At 36.9% G+C, this 18,961-nt stretch overlaps 1 protein-coding gene across 8 annotated transcripts in view; it reads right to left on the reverse strand.

Annotated features, from left to right (window-relative positions):
• The window catches only part of LOC121877511 (plasma membrane calcium-transporting ATPase 2-like), a 155,015-nt gene that overhangs the window by 63,412 nt on the left and 72,642 nt on the right, over positions 1–18,961 (reverse strand). For all 8 annotated transcript variants that reach the window (XM_042383389.1, XM_042383461.1, XM_042383318.1 and 5 more), the window contains 7 exons: positions 18,091–18,366; positions 14,416–14,621; positions 10,109–10,271; positions 7,987–8,268; positions 1,486–1,680; positions 925–1,131; positions 483–681 (listed from right to left, as the gene is read on the reverse strand). In XM_042383389.1, the coding sequence (XP_042239323.1) occupies positions 483–681; positions 925–1,131; positions 1,486–1,680; positions 7,987–8,268; positions 10,109–10,271; positions 14,416–14,621; positions 18,091–18,366 (1,528 nt within the window). The remainder of the gene's footprint in view (positions 1–482; positions 682–924; positions 1,132–1,485; positions 1,681–7,986; positions 8,269–10,108; positions 10,272–14,415; positions 14,622–18,090; positions 18,367–18,961) is intronic.

Raw genomic sequence — 18,961 nt, forward strand, 5'->3', positions numbered from 1 at the left:
TGACTCCATGACCATAGTGTCAATACACCATAGTTTTGGAATTATACCACAAAATTAGGAAGAGAGAGACTGCAACAGGTCTATGGAAATAAAACATAAAATATAAAGCCCTATTTAAAGTAACTGGTAACATTCAGGAAGATGATCAGAACTTGGAAAGTATATTGTAAAATCCATATCATACTACATATGATTGTAAATAAATTGTACTATTAACACTGGATAATTCATTTATACTCAATTGATATTATCACCTTCCAACTTCAATAGTCATGTGTTTATACCTCTGAAACTATGGAGTATTGAACTATGGTCATGAAGTCATTTATCCTTCTGTATGTCTCAGGAATACACCTCCAGAATTATGAAACATATTTCCAAAATACCCTGGATATACTGTACAGTATATACAATAGAAGTACTGAAAAGGCAGGTAATTATTAATCTCTTAAAAAGTATGACTAATCTTTTACAGTACTTACCATAAAATAACAAAACGAATATAACCAAAATCATGTACACGGCTTGACCCAGGATATTCTTCATCATGGTGCGTGAGATGAGAGGCTTGGTGCGACCATAGGGTTTTCGATGAAGGAGATCAGGCGTGGGAGCTTCCGTTGCCAAAGCCAGGGAAGCCAGAGTGTCCATGATAAGGTTCACCCACAACATTTGTACAGCCTGGGGGGTTTTATCAAAATTTAAAAAAGAAGTATTACAGCATTAAACCTCTCCTAAAGGATTTTGCTTCAAAATAACAAAAAGATAACAAATAGAAAGTTCTGGATAAAACAAAACAAAAAAAGATTCATACACATATGGAAGAGTTATATATGCAATTACTAATACAAAACACAGTGAAAAACAAAACAAAAACAACTATAAGCATCAAAAGCATGAATTTAAGTGTGGAAAAGTGATTACCTTGAGAGGGCTATCGTTGATGGCACACGCACCAACAAATGCTACAATCACAGCTACAACATTTACGGTTAGCTGAAACTGTAGAAACTTAGCAATGGAATCATATACATTGCGCCCCCACATGACAGCCTTGACAATTGAGGTAAAGTTGTCATCTGTCAGGATGATATCTGATGCCTCTTTGGCAACATCGGTACCAGCAATGCCCTGCGGATGCCAAACATACACAATTTAAGGATATCAGATCAACGAAAATTTTCAATACAAATCAGAGATCTGCCTATCACTTTGCTACTTTCCTAACTAAATGGGCTGGAACAAGGGCATTAAAATTAAAAAGCAACAACAAAAAACAATAATAAACCCATTCATCTTCAGCTCATGCTCACAGAAATAAGTGAACCAATGCTTCCACATACAGTAGTACTAATCTTTCATAGCTTTTAATTTTAATTACAAATCAGAAAAGATTTTTTAATTTATCTAGAGAAGAGGAAGTACAACTAATGCTCTCTATTGCTATTATATTATTGCTTATATACAGCATAATCATTCCCTTACCATAGCAAAGCCGACATCAGCCATCTTCAGGGCAGGGCCATCATTGGTCCCATCACCTGTAACAGCTACTACTTCTCTGTTGGCATTGATTTTACTTTCTATAATACCTTTCACCAATGTGTATTTATCTGTGGGTGAAGAACGGGCCAACACACGCAGGGTCACCCACACTTTATCTAATAAATGTTGTTGAACCTGAAAGCATAAAGCTTTGGGTAAAATTTTTAATAATATAAACCAAAGAATTTTTAGCAAATCCTACTGTCTCCCAACTTGTAAATCCAGTGAAGGCAAAATAAAATATTAAATACATAAATTTTTGTGTACTGTACCTCCAACCACATAATTTAATACAATGAAACCTCAATTAAAATCATATGGGGGAAAGGGTGAGCTGAATTTAATGAAAACTTAAATCTAGCTGACAAATAACGTTAAAACACTGAATGTCTTAAGTATTTTATGCAGCCGACATATGAAGAAAAATCTTTACATACACAACTGCTGGAAACCCAACCTAAAATGCATTGTCACCAATAATATAAATTGATAATTAAAGTACATGTATCCCTCGCTATACGAATGGCTTAGGTTCCTGAATATAATTTGTTAAGTGAATTTTCATATCGTGAATAAAAGAATATACCTGTATGGGAAAAATAGGGTTCGGGTCCTCAATGACAAGAAAACCCCAATATCATAACCCAACCGCATGAAATCGGTTCACGAACAAAAAAAAAAAACAGACCTAATCAATGATAAATAGCACACAAATAATGAAATTTACTACCCAACACATTAAATACATTAATAAAACACTATTTAGATAAAATATATGCAGCTAAAACCAATAAGGAAAAGTTAAATGAAAGTTTAACACAAGAGCCCAGCAAGGCTGAAGATGCTGCCTCTGTCGACCCTTAGCGCTGCTCCCCCTCCTGCTCTTATACATAAAGAAATGATTATTCTCTTTATATTTTTAACCTCTTCACAATTACTTATTTTACTTTTTCTTTTTAGTGTGGTATCATGTATCACACTCGACAGTCACTCACGCTTACAGCAATGAAAGAAATCTATTATGATGTTGTTTACCAATATCTGATACACTGTCACACACTATGGGGAGCATCTGGCACATCAAAAATACAATCCCTGGTTACTACAGTGAACCCTCGCTTTACACGGTTTCACTTTATGCGTTTCTACATTTACGCGGTACCCTGCCAGAACCGGAATTCCCACTTTACGCGGTGCATCTACTCATATACGCGAGTGAAGTATAATTTTTTTATTTAGCTCATAAAATTCATACAAATTATCCAGCCAGAATATAATTTACATAGCTGGAATTCTTACAATTTGATGATCATTTTGAATATAAGCATCATAGATTTTGCATTAGACATACAAATTTTAGATCTAATGCAAGTACAGTATTTTGTTTCCTCAGAGCAAATATGTTATCTTTTGTGCAAAATATATGACGTGTATATTCAAAATATTCCTGGTCTTACAAGGAATCCAGCAATGTCAATTATATTATCCTAACTTTAGTCGGAGGTATTATTTATTACTAAAAATGTAAATAAACTGTTATAACCCAATCATTTCTCTGGTAGGGAGGGAAGGTGGGGGTGAGGGGTAGGGAGGGAGGGAGGGACCCAGGGAGCAGGTGGGAAGAGGGGAGGAGGTGGGGTATTTTGATTGACAGATAGTATTTCGGTAAGTATATTTTGTTTATTTATTGAAGATATTTGTTTTAGCTCATAAAATTCATACAAATTACCGGGCCAGAATATAATTTACATTGCTGGAATTCTTACAATTTGATTATCATTTTGAATATAAACATCATAGATTTTGCATTAGACATACAAATTTTAGATCTAATGTAAGTATTTTGTTTGCTCTGAGTAAATATGTTATCTTTTGTGCAATATATATGACATTTATAGTCAAAATGTTCCTGGTCTCACAAGGAATCCAGCAATGTCAATTATATTATCCTAACTTTAGTCTGAGGTATTATTTATTACTAAAAAGGTAAAAATTCTGGTTTCTCCCAAACATTTCTCTGGTAGGGAGGGTTGGTGGGGGGTGGGGGGGAGGGAGCATCCGACCGACCATCTGGCGAGGTTGGAAGAGGGGGGGAGGCAAGGTGAGGTGTTTTGATTGACAGATAATGTGTGAAGAATATTTTTTTTTTTTATTAACTGACGATATTTGTTTAAGCCCATAAAATTCATACAAATTACCCGGCCAGAATATAATTTTCATTGCTGGAATTCTTACAATTTGATGATCATTTTGAATATAAACATCATAGATTTTGCATTAGACATACAAATTTTAGATCTAATGTAAGTATTTTGTTTACTCTGAGTAAATATGTTATCTTTTGTGCAAAATATATGACATCTATATTCAAAATATTCCTGGTCTGACAAGGAATCCAGCAATGTCAATTATATTATCCTAACTTTAGTTTGAGGTATTATTTATTACTATACCTTAAAATCTAGTGGTTTTCCCCCAAACATTTCTCAGAGAGGGAAGAGTCAGCGAGTGTGAGAAGAGGGGGAGGGAGTTGAGTCCATTATTTTAATGGACATTAACTTGGCGACTGTATTTCTCTATTTCTCTTAAGTATTAATTGTGTGCATGTACCATCATAAAATTAAGATGTTATTTTTACTAGAACATAGGTATTGTGTTGGAAAAAGTGGAGTTTGGGGGTCAGCCGGTCTCTATTTCATTTAATCCCATATGTTATGTTGTTCACTTTACGCGTTTCTCGCTTTACGCGGGCCTCCGTGGGTTCAATTGACCGCGTAAAGTGAGGGTTCACTGTACACAAAAGAGAGTTGTGCAAACAATGACCTACTTGAAAAGCACGAATCACACAAACAATCGAAGAATTTGCTAAATTGAAAATTTTAAAATTCGAGGATATTAACACCTACTTCTGTGCCCTATTTGCTTACAAATCTGCCAATCACTTGCTTGACAACAATTATTTCCAGTATCTGGAATAATCAGAGATACAACTTAAGGCACCCAGAGCTACTAAGACCACCCCCCCATGTGCTCCTCTCAGTCCCAGACCTCCATAAAATATCACGGGGTGAAGGTGTGGAACAACTTACCCCCAACCACCCGAGCAAAGACTACGCTCCCTTCCTTTCGATCATCTCTTAAAAAATATCTATTGTATAAGTATAAATATATTTTTTTTATAATACCTACTTTATATACCGGCATTTATTGTACCACCAAAACCATTTTATCAGAAATTATCATGTAGATAGAAATTACCATTGCAATAAATATATTTGCCAAGTAGACATAATCCTGAAAGCTCTATCCTCTTGTTCCACCTTAATACAACCCATGTTGTACTGCTTCCCTCCATTAACATATTTAAGTTTCTCAATTTCGCTGTAAATTATGTACTATATATATTTATAATATAAATGTAAAATAAAAAATAAATTCAATAAAATCAATAAATATCAAAGTGATAATTGTGGTAACATTCTGGTATGTTCTTATTACCACCATGCTAAGTGTACTATTCCAGATGATACTAAATGTTACATAATACAGTACTTCCTTGAGATAAATGTACAGTACTATACTGTATATTAGGTGCCTACAAGAGAGCTTAGGCTCTCAATTGGCTAAATAAACTGTTTAAATATCAATACAAATTATGTATGTAGGATTGTGTGTGCATGTAACTGAGTATATATATATAAAAAAAAAAAAAATTGAAGAAAGTTAATTTTATCTTCCCAAAATTGAGTTGAAAAATAACCATAACATAACTCTCACAGCTCATCCTGATAACTTTTGCTGGTGCATGAAGTAATGTTTATTCCCTTTATATTTTTTATCTCATGATAATTAATTTATTTTATTTTTTGCACATTCTGTATGTAGGATTATGTGTGCAGCTGGCAGCTCTGGTGACTAGCTTGCAAGCCCTTTCCCGCAGTGCAACGAGTCACCCCACGCACCCGCAGCGTCTCATCTCCCCCTATTCACACTCACCCAGTACCCATGACCTTGCATCATGTGTCATACTCTCAAAACTTTTGCATTTAATTGTGAAAATGGCTCCTAAAAGACTGCCTAGTGTCAGTGCTAATGATGCTAGTGGAGTGAAATGTAAAAGGCAAAAGGCAGTGATGACCCCGACAAAGAAAGTTGAATTATTAAATAAGTTAAAGGAGGGGATGAGGCTGCAGCAGCTGGTCGTTTGTTTGTGATATATCAAGAAAAATGAGGAAGCAATTCATGATATTGTTCAAGCAAGTGCTTCTGCAAGTTCTATAGTGGCGATGTTGTTCGTGACAAGAACATAGTGAAAACTGAGAAAGCACTGAACATTTGGGTTGAGGACCAGCACCATAAAAATGTTCCGATCGACAGCAATGTGATTCATGAGAAGGCTAAAAGTCTTTATGGTTTTTTTTAAGAGTCAAAAGGTGGTGAAGGGGAAAGTGAGGCTACTGAACCAAGTTTTAGTGCCAGTAAAGAGTGGTTTGAGAATTTTAAGAAAAGATTCTCTCTCCATAATGTGAAGCTGACTGGGGAAGAGGGGCATCAGCTGACCACAGCCACAGATGCATTTCCCACCAAGTTAAAGAAAATAATAGAAGAGAAAGGCTATAGGCCAGAGCAAGCGTTTCATGCCGATAAATCTGGTCTATATTGGAAGAAAATACCAGGTAGAACGTACATAAACAAGCCGGAGAGGCGTGCCCCTGGGTTCAAGGCAACCAAGAACAGAGGGACGCTCATCTTCTGTGGCAGTGCAGCTGGCCACATGATCAAACCTGGCTTGCTTTACTGCTCAGCAAACCCTAGGGCTTTAAAGGGGAAAAAAAGAACCTTTTGCAAGTTTTTGGCAGTCTAACAAAGAGGCATGGGTAACTGTGCAAGCATTCCTGGATTGGTTCCATAAATGCTTCATCCCAGAAGTGAAAAAATACTTTGCTTCCAGGAAGATGGAATTCAGGGTGCTATTATTGATAGACAATGCACCAAGCCAACCAGAAGGTTTGCAGTCTAGCCATCCAGGTGTAGAGGTGGTGTTCCTACCCCCTAACACCACTGCTCTTATTCAGTCTCTCGATCAGGGTGTATTATGCACCTTTAAGGCATATTACACCTGACACTCTTTTGGTCGTATCCGTAGTGCCATGGATGCAGACCCTGACCTTGATGCTAGTGAAGCATTCAATGAACTCAAACCAGAGACTGAATACTTGTTGGCAAACCTTATGGCCTAAGTATGTGAATAACTTCCAGGGATTTCCATCCATAGTAAAGGATGTGAATGCCATTGCGAGTGTTGCACGTCAATTGGGTGGTGAGGGGTTTGTGGACATGGCTGCTGAAGATGTGGAAGAGCTGATTGATGGGCAAGGAGAAGAGCTGACAGAAGAGAATTTGGAAGATTTGGAAGATGAAGAAGAAATTATGGAATTGCAAAAAGAAGGTTGGGGCTTGGACAGTTTTGGTGAACTATTTCAACAGGTAAAGATGGTAACTGATTTATTGTTGACCATGACCCGTCAATGGAACGAAGCCTTAAGATGGTCCAAGGAATTAACCATGTGTTGTTTCCCTACCAGGAAATGTTTAAAGACCTCAAAAGCAAAGAAGAAACAGCTACCAATCACGATGTTTTTTTAAGAAAGAACCTGCTACTACCACCACCGCTCCACACTCCTCCTCCCAGCCACCCACCACCTAACCACCCGCCTCTCGGCCATGCGCCTCTGCACCACCCACCTCTCCACCAACCACCACTGCATCACCCTCTTCCAACAGTGATCCTGATGATCCCCCTATGCTTCAATAACCAGATGTCTCCCTATGTACAGTGCACCACTTCATCAAGCTCCAAACTTCCACATATGAATGTAAGTATAGTATTGGTGACGTAAGTTTCTCATACACAGTAGTATAGGTATATATTAGTGCACTAAGGTGTTATATAAGTTGCTATTCGTGGCTTTGTCAATTCACATCATTTTTGGGAACCTAACCCTCACGAATGGCGAAGTACATCCAGTTACCACCAATGATGTAGTTGTGACCTACCTGAGACAAGGAATGAGACCATTCACAATTTTAGTCTTTATGGAACACCTGAAGATTAGTCCTCAACTTAACCAGCCTGAAGTTTATTGAACCACCCAAAAACTATTTGGAGGGGCTAATCTTCAGGTGTTCCATAAAAGCTAAAATTGTGAATAGTTTTATTTGTGGTCTTGACAACATCATTGGTTACAACATGACAGACTTCAAAGAATTTTGAACAACATGAAATTGCTAGAATTAATTCAAATTCAAATTATTGCACTCATTTCCATATAGTCACCTGTTATATATAACATTGCTCAATACATCATCTTTAATCCAATATTATCCTCTCTGAAGATGAAAGAGAGGAGGAGAAGGAGAAAAATAAGAGGAAAACCTTACCTTCCCTGATGCATCTCTGATTCTCCTATTAAATTCTTTTCCCTCTAATATGAGACTATTGTCTCCTGGTTTGAGAATACCACACTTGGAAGCAATGGAGCGTGCAGTGTTGATATTGTCGCCAGTGACCATACGAACTGTGATGCCTGCCCGCTGGCACCTGTGGATTGCATCAGGCACCTCAGGCCGCACTGGATCTTCAATGCCCAATACACAGAGACAAGTCAGGTTGCTAATAATATTATCTTCATCTTCCCAATTGGGCTCATTTTCAATATGCACCTAAAAAGGAAAATCGAAAGTAAATGAATACAATTTGGATATGAAATTATGACAATCATGAGTATTTATGCAAATAAATGTCTGAATATATGGAAACTTGTGTTGAAATGTCATAAAAAAAAGCAAATAAACTTCTTACTTCCAACCAAAAAGACATACTGTACATGATCTTAAATTGGTCATCAAATGAAATCTCAGGACCAATCCACCTTTAAAACCTTACTGTATACTTGAACCAGCTCCAGTTAGAAAAGGGAAGTACATTAAGCTGGTTCAAGTGTCAGAAACAACAAACTTTTAACTTCCAATGGCCATGCAGTCCTGAGATGCCAACCTATTAACTAATAACTGGAGAAGCTGCAATCTAGGTTTTCTTTGGGGGATGGATTAAAAAACACTGCCATTCAAGATGTCTAAGTGGATACATTGTCTTGAATGTCATATGTCCATTGAACATCATGAAATTGTGGATGTTCCAAATCACAGCACCACTTTTCCAAAACTTGTTAAAGCACATGGATAATGATAATTTAACCCCATAGTTGACCAGAGCTGGTATAGTAACCACTCACTGGAATAGTAAAATGGAGAACTTAAGTGCTAACCATTTCAATTGTCTGGCAGGTCAAACTATGGGAAAAGAAGCCAAAAAGACTAATGAGAACACACTTCATCCTTTCCTGCTATCTAACTTAAAATCAGAGAAAACAAATGGAACAGGACTTGAAATTTTTTTTAAGCAATTGGCGAGACTAAATACCAATGGGCAAAAGAGGAGCTACTAGGAAAGTGACATCTTGAAAATGCTTAGCCTCAATATCACTTAAAACATATGAGAAACAAGAAAAATCAAATCGGATCCTGTGTACTCCCGTCAAGGGAAATGCATACACTTATACAGTCCTCCTGGTGAATAGCCAAAGCAAACTGCTCCACTACAATCCTAAACAACAAGATTGGATCAAACTTCCACTCAGAAGGAATTGCTCTATTCCTAGATATTCCACATTGGACATCTTCAAAGGGAAACAAAATATCCTCTTATAGCCTCAAAACAGACCCTGCATACATGTATAACTAACAATTATATCATAAACGGCCAATTAGAAAATTCATGACCACAGCACTGAGCAGCATTAGTTCTGTACACAAAGTCACTAGTCAGCTACTTGGGTCAATAACCAAAGTATACTCTTGTGCAATGCAATATAAAACTATCCTATACCTGTACAGATATATAAATCTAACACCTAAGAGTGCAGAGCAACAGTCAACACCACAAGCATCTAAAACCAAAAGAAACATTAAGGTGCCCATAATTAGGTCTTAAAGCTGAGGAGGTCCTCTCTGTGCAGCTGGAGCTGACATGCAGACAAGTAAAAATCTCCTGCAGTGGCTGTGGAAAGTCATGAATACTTACAACTGGATACTGAGGTTGGTAAAATGGGGTACAATATATAAAACATGGACACTTGAAACTGTGGTTGGTAGGCCAGTAGTTGGTAAGGGATTACTGTACTGTTTTCTTTTTAAATTTAGTATGAAAATGAAGGTTTATCTTATTCTTTATTTCATTTGACTTTTAGATTCTCTTAAAAGTTGCACCCCAAGATTTGCGAGCTAATAGATGCTAAAAACGGTAGCAACGTTAAAACAAATTTGGTCTAAACATGAGAAACATCATAAATACTGCTGTTAGATTGAAGTGCTCAGGAAGGTCTAAGATGGTGAGGAAAGTGACACAAGATTATGGAAACAGATATGTGGACCAAACTTTTCCATCATCAGTATATTATTCTGAAAAATTAATCAATAACAATAAACAAAACAAAAATCATACCTGGTTAATATCAGCTTTTCCTCGAACAAAGTCTCTGTATGCAACTGAGATTGTGCGAAGACCATTACACGCCATGGGTTCAATTACTTCTCGAACTAGACGATCTTGCATTGATCTTGAGAAGCTTTCTAGTTTGCCATCCTTTCCATAGATGAAGGAGCACCTGCAGTAAAATGACAATAATAAGTCATATGTTATATAATACCATTTTGGGAAACCTTAACATAATACAGTACTGTACACAATTGGTTTCCAAGAGTATGTAGAGGATAGCAACCTTAGCATTCTTAAGTCTTTCAGGCACAGAGTTGAGTTATCTATTAACACACACACACACACATGTAAGCCCTTGATAATTCGGCATTTGATATACAGTACTGAATAGGAATTTCATATAATTCGGCACATATATGGTCTTGGAATTTATTATAAAATAACTCGGGAAATGCAGAGTCATGTAAAATTATCTGGGAAATCCCGGCATATTTGGCCATGTGAGTAACACTCGCCGCACTGCGCTCCACGCTTGGTTAGTCTGGTTTTTGTTATTGTTGTAGTCGGGTGTGTGCTGGCTCACTCCACCCAGTACATGGACATGGGAAAGGAGGGTGCTGTAGCAACCCAATGTTTTGGGTATAAAGTACTATACATTGCACCACAGAGTATCTATGGCACCAGAATTAATATTTAGCACTCCCTGGTACCATTTGGTTCCTGTGGTCCTAACCCATTTGTCATGGGTTGCGTTGGGCCTCCCGCACAACCCATCCCAAATGTTTGTTTACGGTAGAGATAAGGTAACTGGCCAGCCATAACTGGGACATGTTTTCAATTAGTGGCATGTTAGCCAGCCGATAGGGGGGGAAGGCCAGTGAGACAGTGGTGTACTGTTCATCACTTCACGCCTCAAAAAAATCAATTTAGCCAGTGGGCTTTAGACCTTGGGTTAGAGAAGACCTCCTGCTCTGTGGACTTAAGAACAGGGGCCATACAGTCCTACCAGTGCTATGAGTCTGTGTGTGCAAACCCCCGAGATTTTTGTTAAGTCCAGCGACAAGTTAACACATCCTGTAAAGGAAGTGATCAATGGTGAGGGCCTGTTTGCTACAAAAGCACTCCAGGCCGGCCTAATAGATCTAAAACGATTAATTCTCCAGGTTGACAAACTCTCCCTTATAACTTACGGTACTGTGGCATGAATGTGAGTGACTGACCTATCCATGCAAATTATAAGTCCAGTGTGTGGAATTGTGCCAAATAAATGTAAGTGCAATCATCTGCCCGTATCTGTGATCCCTCTATTATTATTATTACCAAGGGTAATGACTGATTGGTTATGACAAAGTATAACCAATAACTTAGATGGATATTGGAAGTTAGTGGAATTCATTAAATCATCATTTATCAAGTACACAACGCATTGAATGCCGGAAGCAGAGCGAAATTCTATGTAGTGATACACCATAATCTCTTGGGCGAGTAACCAGTGTGAAGGTATTCGAGTTCTACGGTAAGAAAACCACTTTCCTGCATTTAAAACGTAACACCATTAACACCCAAAAACCTCCCCCCATTCATGTCAGGCCAGCCACTGTATGCAAAATGTTTCCACTATTACGGTAAGTCCAATGTTGTAGACTTTATTTAATTTACAGTGCAATTCATTTTATCAGAATTCCAACTAACTGAATCTTCCAGGTATCCCAACTTTGTCCCCTTTGGTAAAATTTTTAATTTAGTCCAACAACCTGAAAGCAACTGAAGAAAATTTTTTGTGTGTCTAGCACCAGTAGCACTATAACAGCTTTTTAAACAACTTTTATAGTTTCATTTTATGTAACAATGGCACCATGCACTACCCTCTCCCTCCCTAAGGCGGGGCAGGAGCAGTAAAGACAATAAAGACCCCCTCGCTGCCAGTAATGGAAGTTGTCAGACACAATACACAACCTCCCTTGCTCCACATGTAACCCATAGTGCAATCCACACTATGTGTACATAATGTTGTTATACATGTGCTATTTATATGTAACGTATCTTGCACACTCCAAGAACCGGCATGAAAAACTTGCAGATTCTGCTTTCTTGCTGGGTTCATTTTACCTAACCCCTGGGAGCCTTAAGGGAATACTGTACCAAATAATGAAATGGTTAAGTAAACAGTACAGTACTGGCAGATTTGTTTACACTTCGAATAACTGTAAAATTTAAGCATACTGTCTTCTCCAGTGTAAGATTTGATTAATGACACTGGTTTCTGGTAATTCATCAACAAATCATTGTTGTTGATCATCCCCAAACAAACAGATTGAAATGAAAATATTGATGCCAATCAACCATACTGGATTAGATTACAATGAAGACTCACAAATAGGATTTAGCAGATCTTAACTGTCTGTTTTATTAGAACAAAATGTGCTCACACATTTTTGAGATTTGGCTGCTGATAAAAGCAAATGAACACAGGTAGATGTAGCTCAAACAACAAATAAATTAAAACCAATTGGCCATTATTAATCAAATCAGTAAAAAGGACAGGGAAATAGAGGAGAGGATGTCTCACTGCTATGCCAAGTTTGGACAAAATCAACTGATGCTTGGTTGAGATATGTCTACTGTTGGTTGAATACATGGAAAGATAGACAGGAGTCCAAACCACTAGCTCCCTGTTAGACTATTGTCCAGTTGGAGGTTGACAATATTCTACTGACTCACTGACAGGCAACTGTGTGTGCTTTGGTAATGTTATGAAATATTAAAACTCCATGAAGGCATACCTTCCTTTGATAGTCTTTAAAAACTGACAACTAGTGACAAATGGCTAGCTATATCTATATCAGATGTTGTTAAGCTCTGGGAAAAGATCCAACATTTGGAAATGTTACATATATAAGAACAACTGGATATACAAGTGATATCTCCATTAGCTGGAACAATTGGTGCAGAGCACTTCTGGGAATGAGAGATTTCTGGATAATGAGACAACTCTCTCAAAGCCAGAAAAAATCCCCCATGCCCGGAATTTTCCCGGGTAACGGAAAAATTTTCCCGTAAATTACAGAAATTGCTCATTGTACATCATCTTTCGAACCCAGAAAAATATCCCCCATTCCCAAAATTTTCCGGGTACCGGAAAAATTTTATCTGAATTTCTGGAAAATGCGCCAGATTTTCATTTCTCAAACCCAGAAAAAACTCCCCCATCCCCGGAATTTTCCGAATACTGGGTAAATTTTCTTTGAATTTTCCAGAAAATGTGCCCCTCGGAAAACTGTTCCCAAGGCTGGAATTTTCCAGAAAATTCCGGCTTTTGGACCAATTTTCCGATAAAATTTCAATTCCGGCTATCAGAGTTTTCCAGGTTTGAGGGATTCCGGCTAACAGAGATATTACTATAACTGTAACCCAGGATATATGAAAGCACAAATAAAGTAGCGTCTGGTGTAATGTGAAGGATAATATTTGGTTTACTTTCATATACATACAAGAAACTTAAATCAAAATTTAAAATTCATATTTTTGAAAAATGTCAACTACCAGATGAGTTTCCATGCACTCAAGATGTTGTACATATAAATTCAATATTGTAAAACTATCTATCAGTTATTAAATTTCAATAGAGAAGAAAGACCGGACTACACATCATCCTCTACAACAGTGGTCCCCAACCTTTTGCAGGCTCTGGGCCACATTTATCATTGTAAATACAGTGGCAGGCGCCAAAACTTTGGATCTACATTCAAGAAAAAAATCTCATATGCTGTAGTTATTTGCAGTGTTACACATCTAACTGTTACCAGTTACATACTTTTACATTTATTCTTGGACAGGACATGTATATATACCCCAGAGAGAAGGCTGGCTCCCTCTACGGGCCCGGTCTGGGGTAAATACATACATCCTGTACACGACAGTTTATCAAATTATTACATATGTTTCTTAATTTCACTCTTACAAAGAATCCTAAATAATTCACAATTTTATAATAAACCCTTGCGGGTTACATGATACAGTTCTGCAGGTGCCATGGCACCCATGAACTATAGGTTGGGGACCACTGCAGTCTACACAAATGTGTATAGAAAGACATCAAAAACATTTTTAACATAAGTGTGAAGTACATTTAGAAAACAATCTAACAATAAATTCTAAACATAAATACTATTTTACATGATAAAATTAACACTACTACTGCTATGCTGTCACTCGAAATCGAGCAAGATGATCATCCAGCTATGATACAAAGGTACAAGTTATTAAGGTGTCACCTTCATTAAAATTAATAGTACATTGCTGTGCAAACTTACTTTTTCATGACAATTTCTGAGGCACCTTTCGTGTAGATCCGGTAACCCCCATCTCGAGGGATCACCGTTGACATTGATTTTCTTGCTGAATTGAAAGTATACACTCGATGGAAGCTTTCTTCTGAGATTTCATCACGGATGGCCTGATAACTCTTACCTAGGTCCAAAACAAATCCTAATAAGGAACACTCTGTTTTGTTCCCAACCTGTCAAAAATAAAATTATCAGCTTTCTGAATAAATTTTTATTTTATAATTTAATCTGGAATGTCGTCCTGAAGGTAAATTGTTAAATTATTATGAAAATAGAAATAAAAACTCTGGAGACAAAATGTTAAATATACAGTTTATCATACAGCATCATAATATAAGATCATACATCCAACTCAACCACTATTTAATATCATAATTCTTGTACAGTATAAATATACACGAAGGAGTCATCACTCTGAAAAAGAATATAAACAGTGTGTACCTTAGGAGGAAAAGAGTTCGTAAACCTAAAGAATGTGTTGATCAGTGTTTACATTAAGGACTATAATTAAAATACATCTGGAAATGGAAGAATTTAAAAAAATTTATGAATCTAGAAAAAGTATACACTCGAATGTCTCTGCAGTCCAGCAAGATTGTCACCAGGGGCATGCTGGAATGCATTAACAGCAACATCGATGTTAAAATAATAATTCACAAGAGGCAACTATGTAGACCAGCTTAAATTATAATGTTGTTAACAGCATTGGCCTTTGACTTTCCAGCTTTCCCCAAAACAGGTGGTGCATCACAGCTAGGTGACTGTCACTTGTAGCATTCAACAGCAAGGGTTTTATTTGTACTACTGTGAACCCTCTACTCCCTTGTGTCTTGGTGTGAATGGAAAAGGCAAGCATGCTGGATGACTTACCCAATGGAAAGCCAGAATTACTAAGTTGGAAGGAGTATCAGCCAATCAGGAATGAGGAATATTTACTCCATGTGGGATGTAATGCAGCTGTGTTGCTAGAGTACGATTTAAAGTAAGAATGGACATACATAAAGATTTATTAGGAAGTGCCTAAAATCAAAAGGGACTACCCTACTACTGAGAGCTACGTCACAACTGAAAAGTACCGTAAGACCAAGTTGCTGGATAACTGATATTCTGGATAAAAAATAGGCGAGTATAAAACAGTTAACAGACGTGCAATGGGTAAATTTGTAAATGTGTGGGATAAATTAAAATTGCTGAATAAAGAATATTGTTTATAGAGTGAAAGTGGAGCTGCATCAAAGATGTGTGTCATTATCATGGTTGTTGAACATTGTCATATGGGTTAGTATGAAAAACGACAGAAAGAATGATACAGAAGAGCGCAAGCTTGATAAGGAAGCTGGTTACTAATACACAGTGAATCTGCTGTTATTGCTGATGTGACAAGACATTGGTGGGTGATTCAGAGGTTTCAAATGCCTGTGAATAAGTTTGGAAGAAAGTGTACTGGGAGAACATTAAAACTCTTGAGGTTTTCATACGCAAATTTGTGTATGAAGTAAAAAATCTAAATAAAGCAATTTTATGTTTGCATATGAATACTAAACATGCAATATGCACAGTTGGCAACTATGTAGACTGCACTCCAAGGTCACCACCCTTTTGTGTTTAAAGTACCCAAGATATAACGTTTACTCACATTTTCCACGCATTTTCTTATGGCTTGTGCTGATTTCTAGTGCATCACAGAGATTATATTTATTCATAACAGTGTTTTGAGAGGCTTGAATCATGCCTCGTGTTGTTAGCGAGGGTGGAGGGGTGTGAAAACGTAAAAAGTGCAAAGAGATTGCGTCAGTTGGTGATAGTGTGGTGCCTCCTGATGCCTCTCCCAGTGTTCCTGGCCCTTCTAGCATAAGTGATAGTTTGTTTAGCCCTTCAACAAGCAGTCCTAGTGCTATGACTCAATATAGTATGGACAATTATCTTTTGCGCATGAAGGGAAAAAATTAATAAGCTGTACTCAGCTCATCAAAATGCAAAATTTGCACCACTGCTACTCCTCGACTTATGACCTACTCGACTTATGACCAACCGGACATACGACTGCCCCAGTCATACCAAAATTTTTTCATATTACATATTTTCGAGTCCCAACGTTAGTGATTGCGCTGTGTACATGTACTGACAAAATTTTTGTTTGTAATTCCCTTTAAAATGGCTGGTATGCTTAAAAGTGAGAGTTTTGTGGTGCTGAGAAGAAAAAGAGACACCCATTTTAGATTTTCTATGTACAGGGTGTATTATCTTCACATTTTTGACTTATGACCTGGATTTGGGTCCCTAACTCCGTCATAAGTCAAGGAGTGGCTGTATTACCTCGCAAAATATTATTGTTTTCACATTTTTTTATATTACTATTTTTCCTAAATTGTTATGTTTTTATGATGGAATAAGGTTCATATTGCAATCATTTGAAATAACGAAGGCATAAAGTGATGTAAAAATATTTTCATTAAACAAAGAAAAATTTTGTGTTCTACTTACGCTTTCATAAAAAAATTACTTTTTATCATGATTACTTATATAATACTGTTTGTAGATAATTTTATTTACAATGCTAATGCAATAAACCCCACCTTTTTATCTCAAATAGTAAGCTTGATATGACTCATTACGTACAATTATCCCTTGCATGGTGCAGTCAAGTGCAGTGAGGTTAGTAACAGGCTAGATCCTGAGCATCCCGGGGGACAGCGCCTACACAAACCCAAGAGTGTTATAATATCAAATGTAGATGAGAGTTATGTGATGTAAATAAGTAGAAAAAAGGACAGGTTGTAATGGAATTCAGTCTGAATTGAGATAGAATGGTGGGAATAAATTACTTTAAGTTATCTAGGAGTAGACATGTCAGCTAATGAAACAATGAATAAGATCTAGGAACTAAATCTTAAGAGTAACTGAACGAAAGAAAATAACATGTGGATTGAGAAATGCATGGAGAGAGAGAATGTGTCAAAAGAGGCAAAGAATGTGATGTTTTGAGGAATAATTGAATAAAAAATATTGAGGGAGTAAGAAACTTTGTTATTAGATATGAGAGGAAGGAGTACATTGAAAGCAAAGAAAACAATGAAAAGGATGTGCCTGAAAGCAATAACGTGAAAATATGGAGAGAAGGGAAAATTAAATATCAGTAGCAAGAGTTCATAATCCAAAGATGGAAGGTAGAAAGAAGGGAAGTAGAAGAGATGGAAGGATGAGGAGAGGGAGGCACCAGTTGTGTGCAAGATGGGTATCCAGAAGGAAGCAGTGAGCATAAATGACCAGAATTTATAGCACTGATTAGTTTGAGGGATAAAGAATGAAGCCAAGTTAAACGAAGCAATAGGGATAAATCATATGGATATCTTGGGGCCTTACTGTGTAGGAGAAACATCATAGCAGAGCACATATATTTTAACAGACAAAAACTGAATGAAGTCTGTTTATGCTTAAAATTCCAACCTTCCAGCAACATATTCAGAAAATGAATGCAAGAGTAACAGATGTGCACAGACACTAAATGTAAAGTAAAAGTGATAAACCTCACCCATCCCATTTAACTAATAAGAGAATAAGGCTAAAAGAGAGACATAGAAATGGGTCAACAGACAGACAAAGGCAGCTACAAAGATAGACTGCTTTAAGCTTCTTACCAACCTGATTAGGCAGATCTCCTGGGTTTTCTCCAGGTAAAACACGAGATGTATAAGCAGAGTTAACACTAATAGAGTAAAGGAGAAGCTCTGCCACATGATGCGGTAGTGATTCATATTTTGGAGTCGTCTTGTGGTCTTCACTGCATATGTACGACTGAACAACAGTCATCCGGTTGGTTGTAAGGGTACCAGTCTTGTCTGAACAAATAGCTGTAGCGTTACCCATGGTCTCGCAGGCATCTAGATGGCGCACCAAGTTGTTGTCTTTCATCATTTTCTAAGGGAAATTATATCAATGATCAAAAACATAATCTAACAAAAATAATTCAACAGAGAATACTCTCATGGATAAAAATGCTAGTCTGTTTAAGGCTAATAAACTAAATTTAAAACTTAAGCAAACAAAGATGACAATGATGCTTTTGTGGGTGGCAACACCTCTTAATTTTCTCTGAAAATAAGCAAATTAATTATATGACACCCAATTTTCACTGTAGATTTTGTGGAATTAATTACAAGACTGATTACTAAATTACAGCCTAAAATCATGTTTATTAAATCTGCAATAACATAGTCTGATATCATTTGCAGTTGATACCTACTCTATGGTTATTAATTACAAAATGAAGAAATTATGAACAAGACCTAAGACCAACAATGATCAGTCATTTATTGCAGGCAGAACTAAGGTTGGAAGGAAAAAATATTCTAGATTAATTTACTGGCATAAAAAGCATACTAAAATTCTGTGTCACAGGTAACTGAGATATCCTTAGTAATACAAAAACAGGTGGAAAAAATACAGATGAATAGTGAGGATGAATTTCCTCATACAGTACAGTACAGTACAGTACAGTACAGTACAGTACAGT

The sequence above is a fragment of the Homarus americanus genome, unplaced genomic scaffold (assembly GCF_018991925.1).
Source record: "Homarus americanus isolate GMGI-L3 unplaced genomic scaffold, GMGI_Hamer_2.0 scaffold51859, whole genome shotgun sequence".
NCBI lineage: Eukaryota > Metazoa > Arthropoda > Malacostraca > Decapoda > Nephropidae > Homarus > Homarus americanus.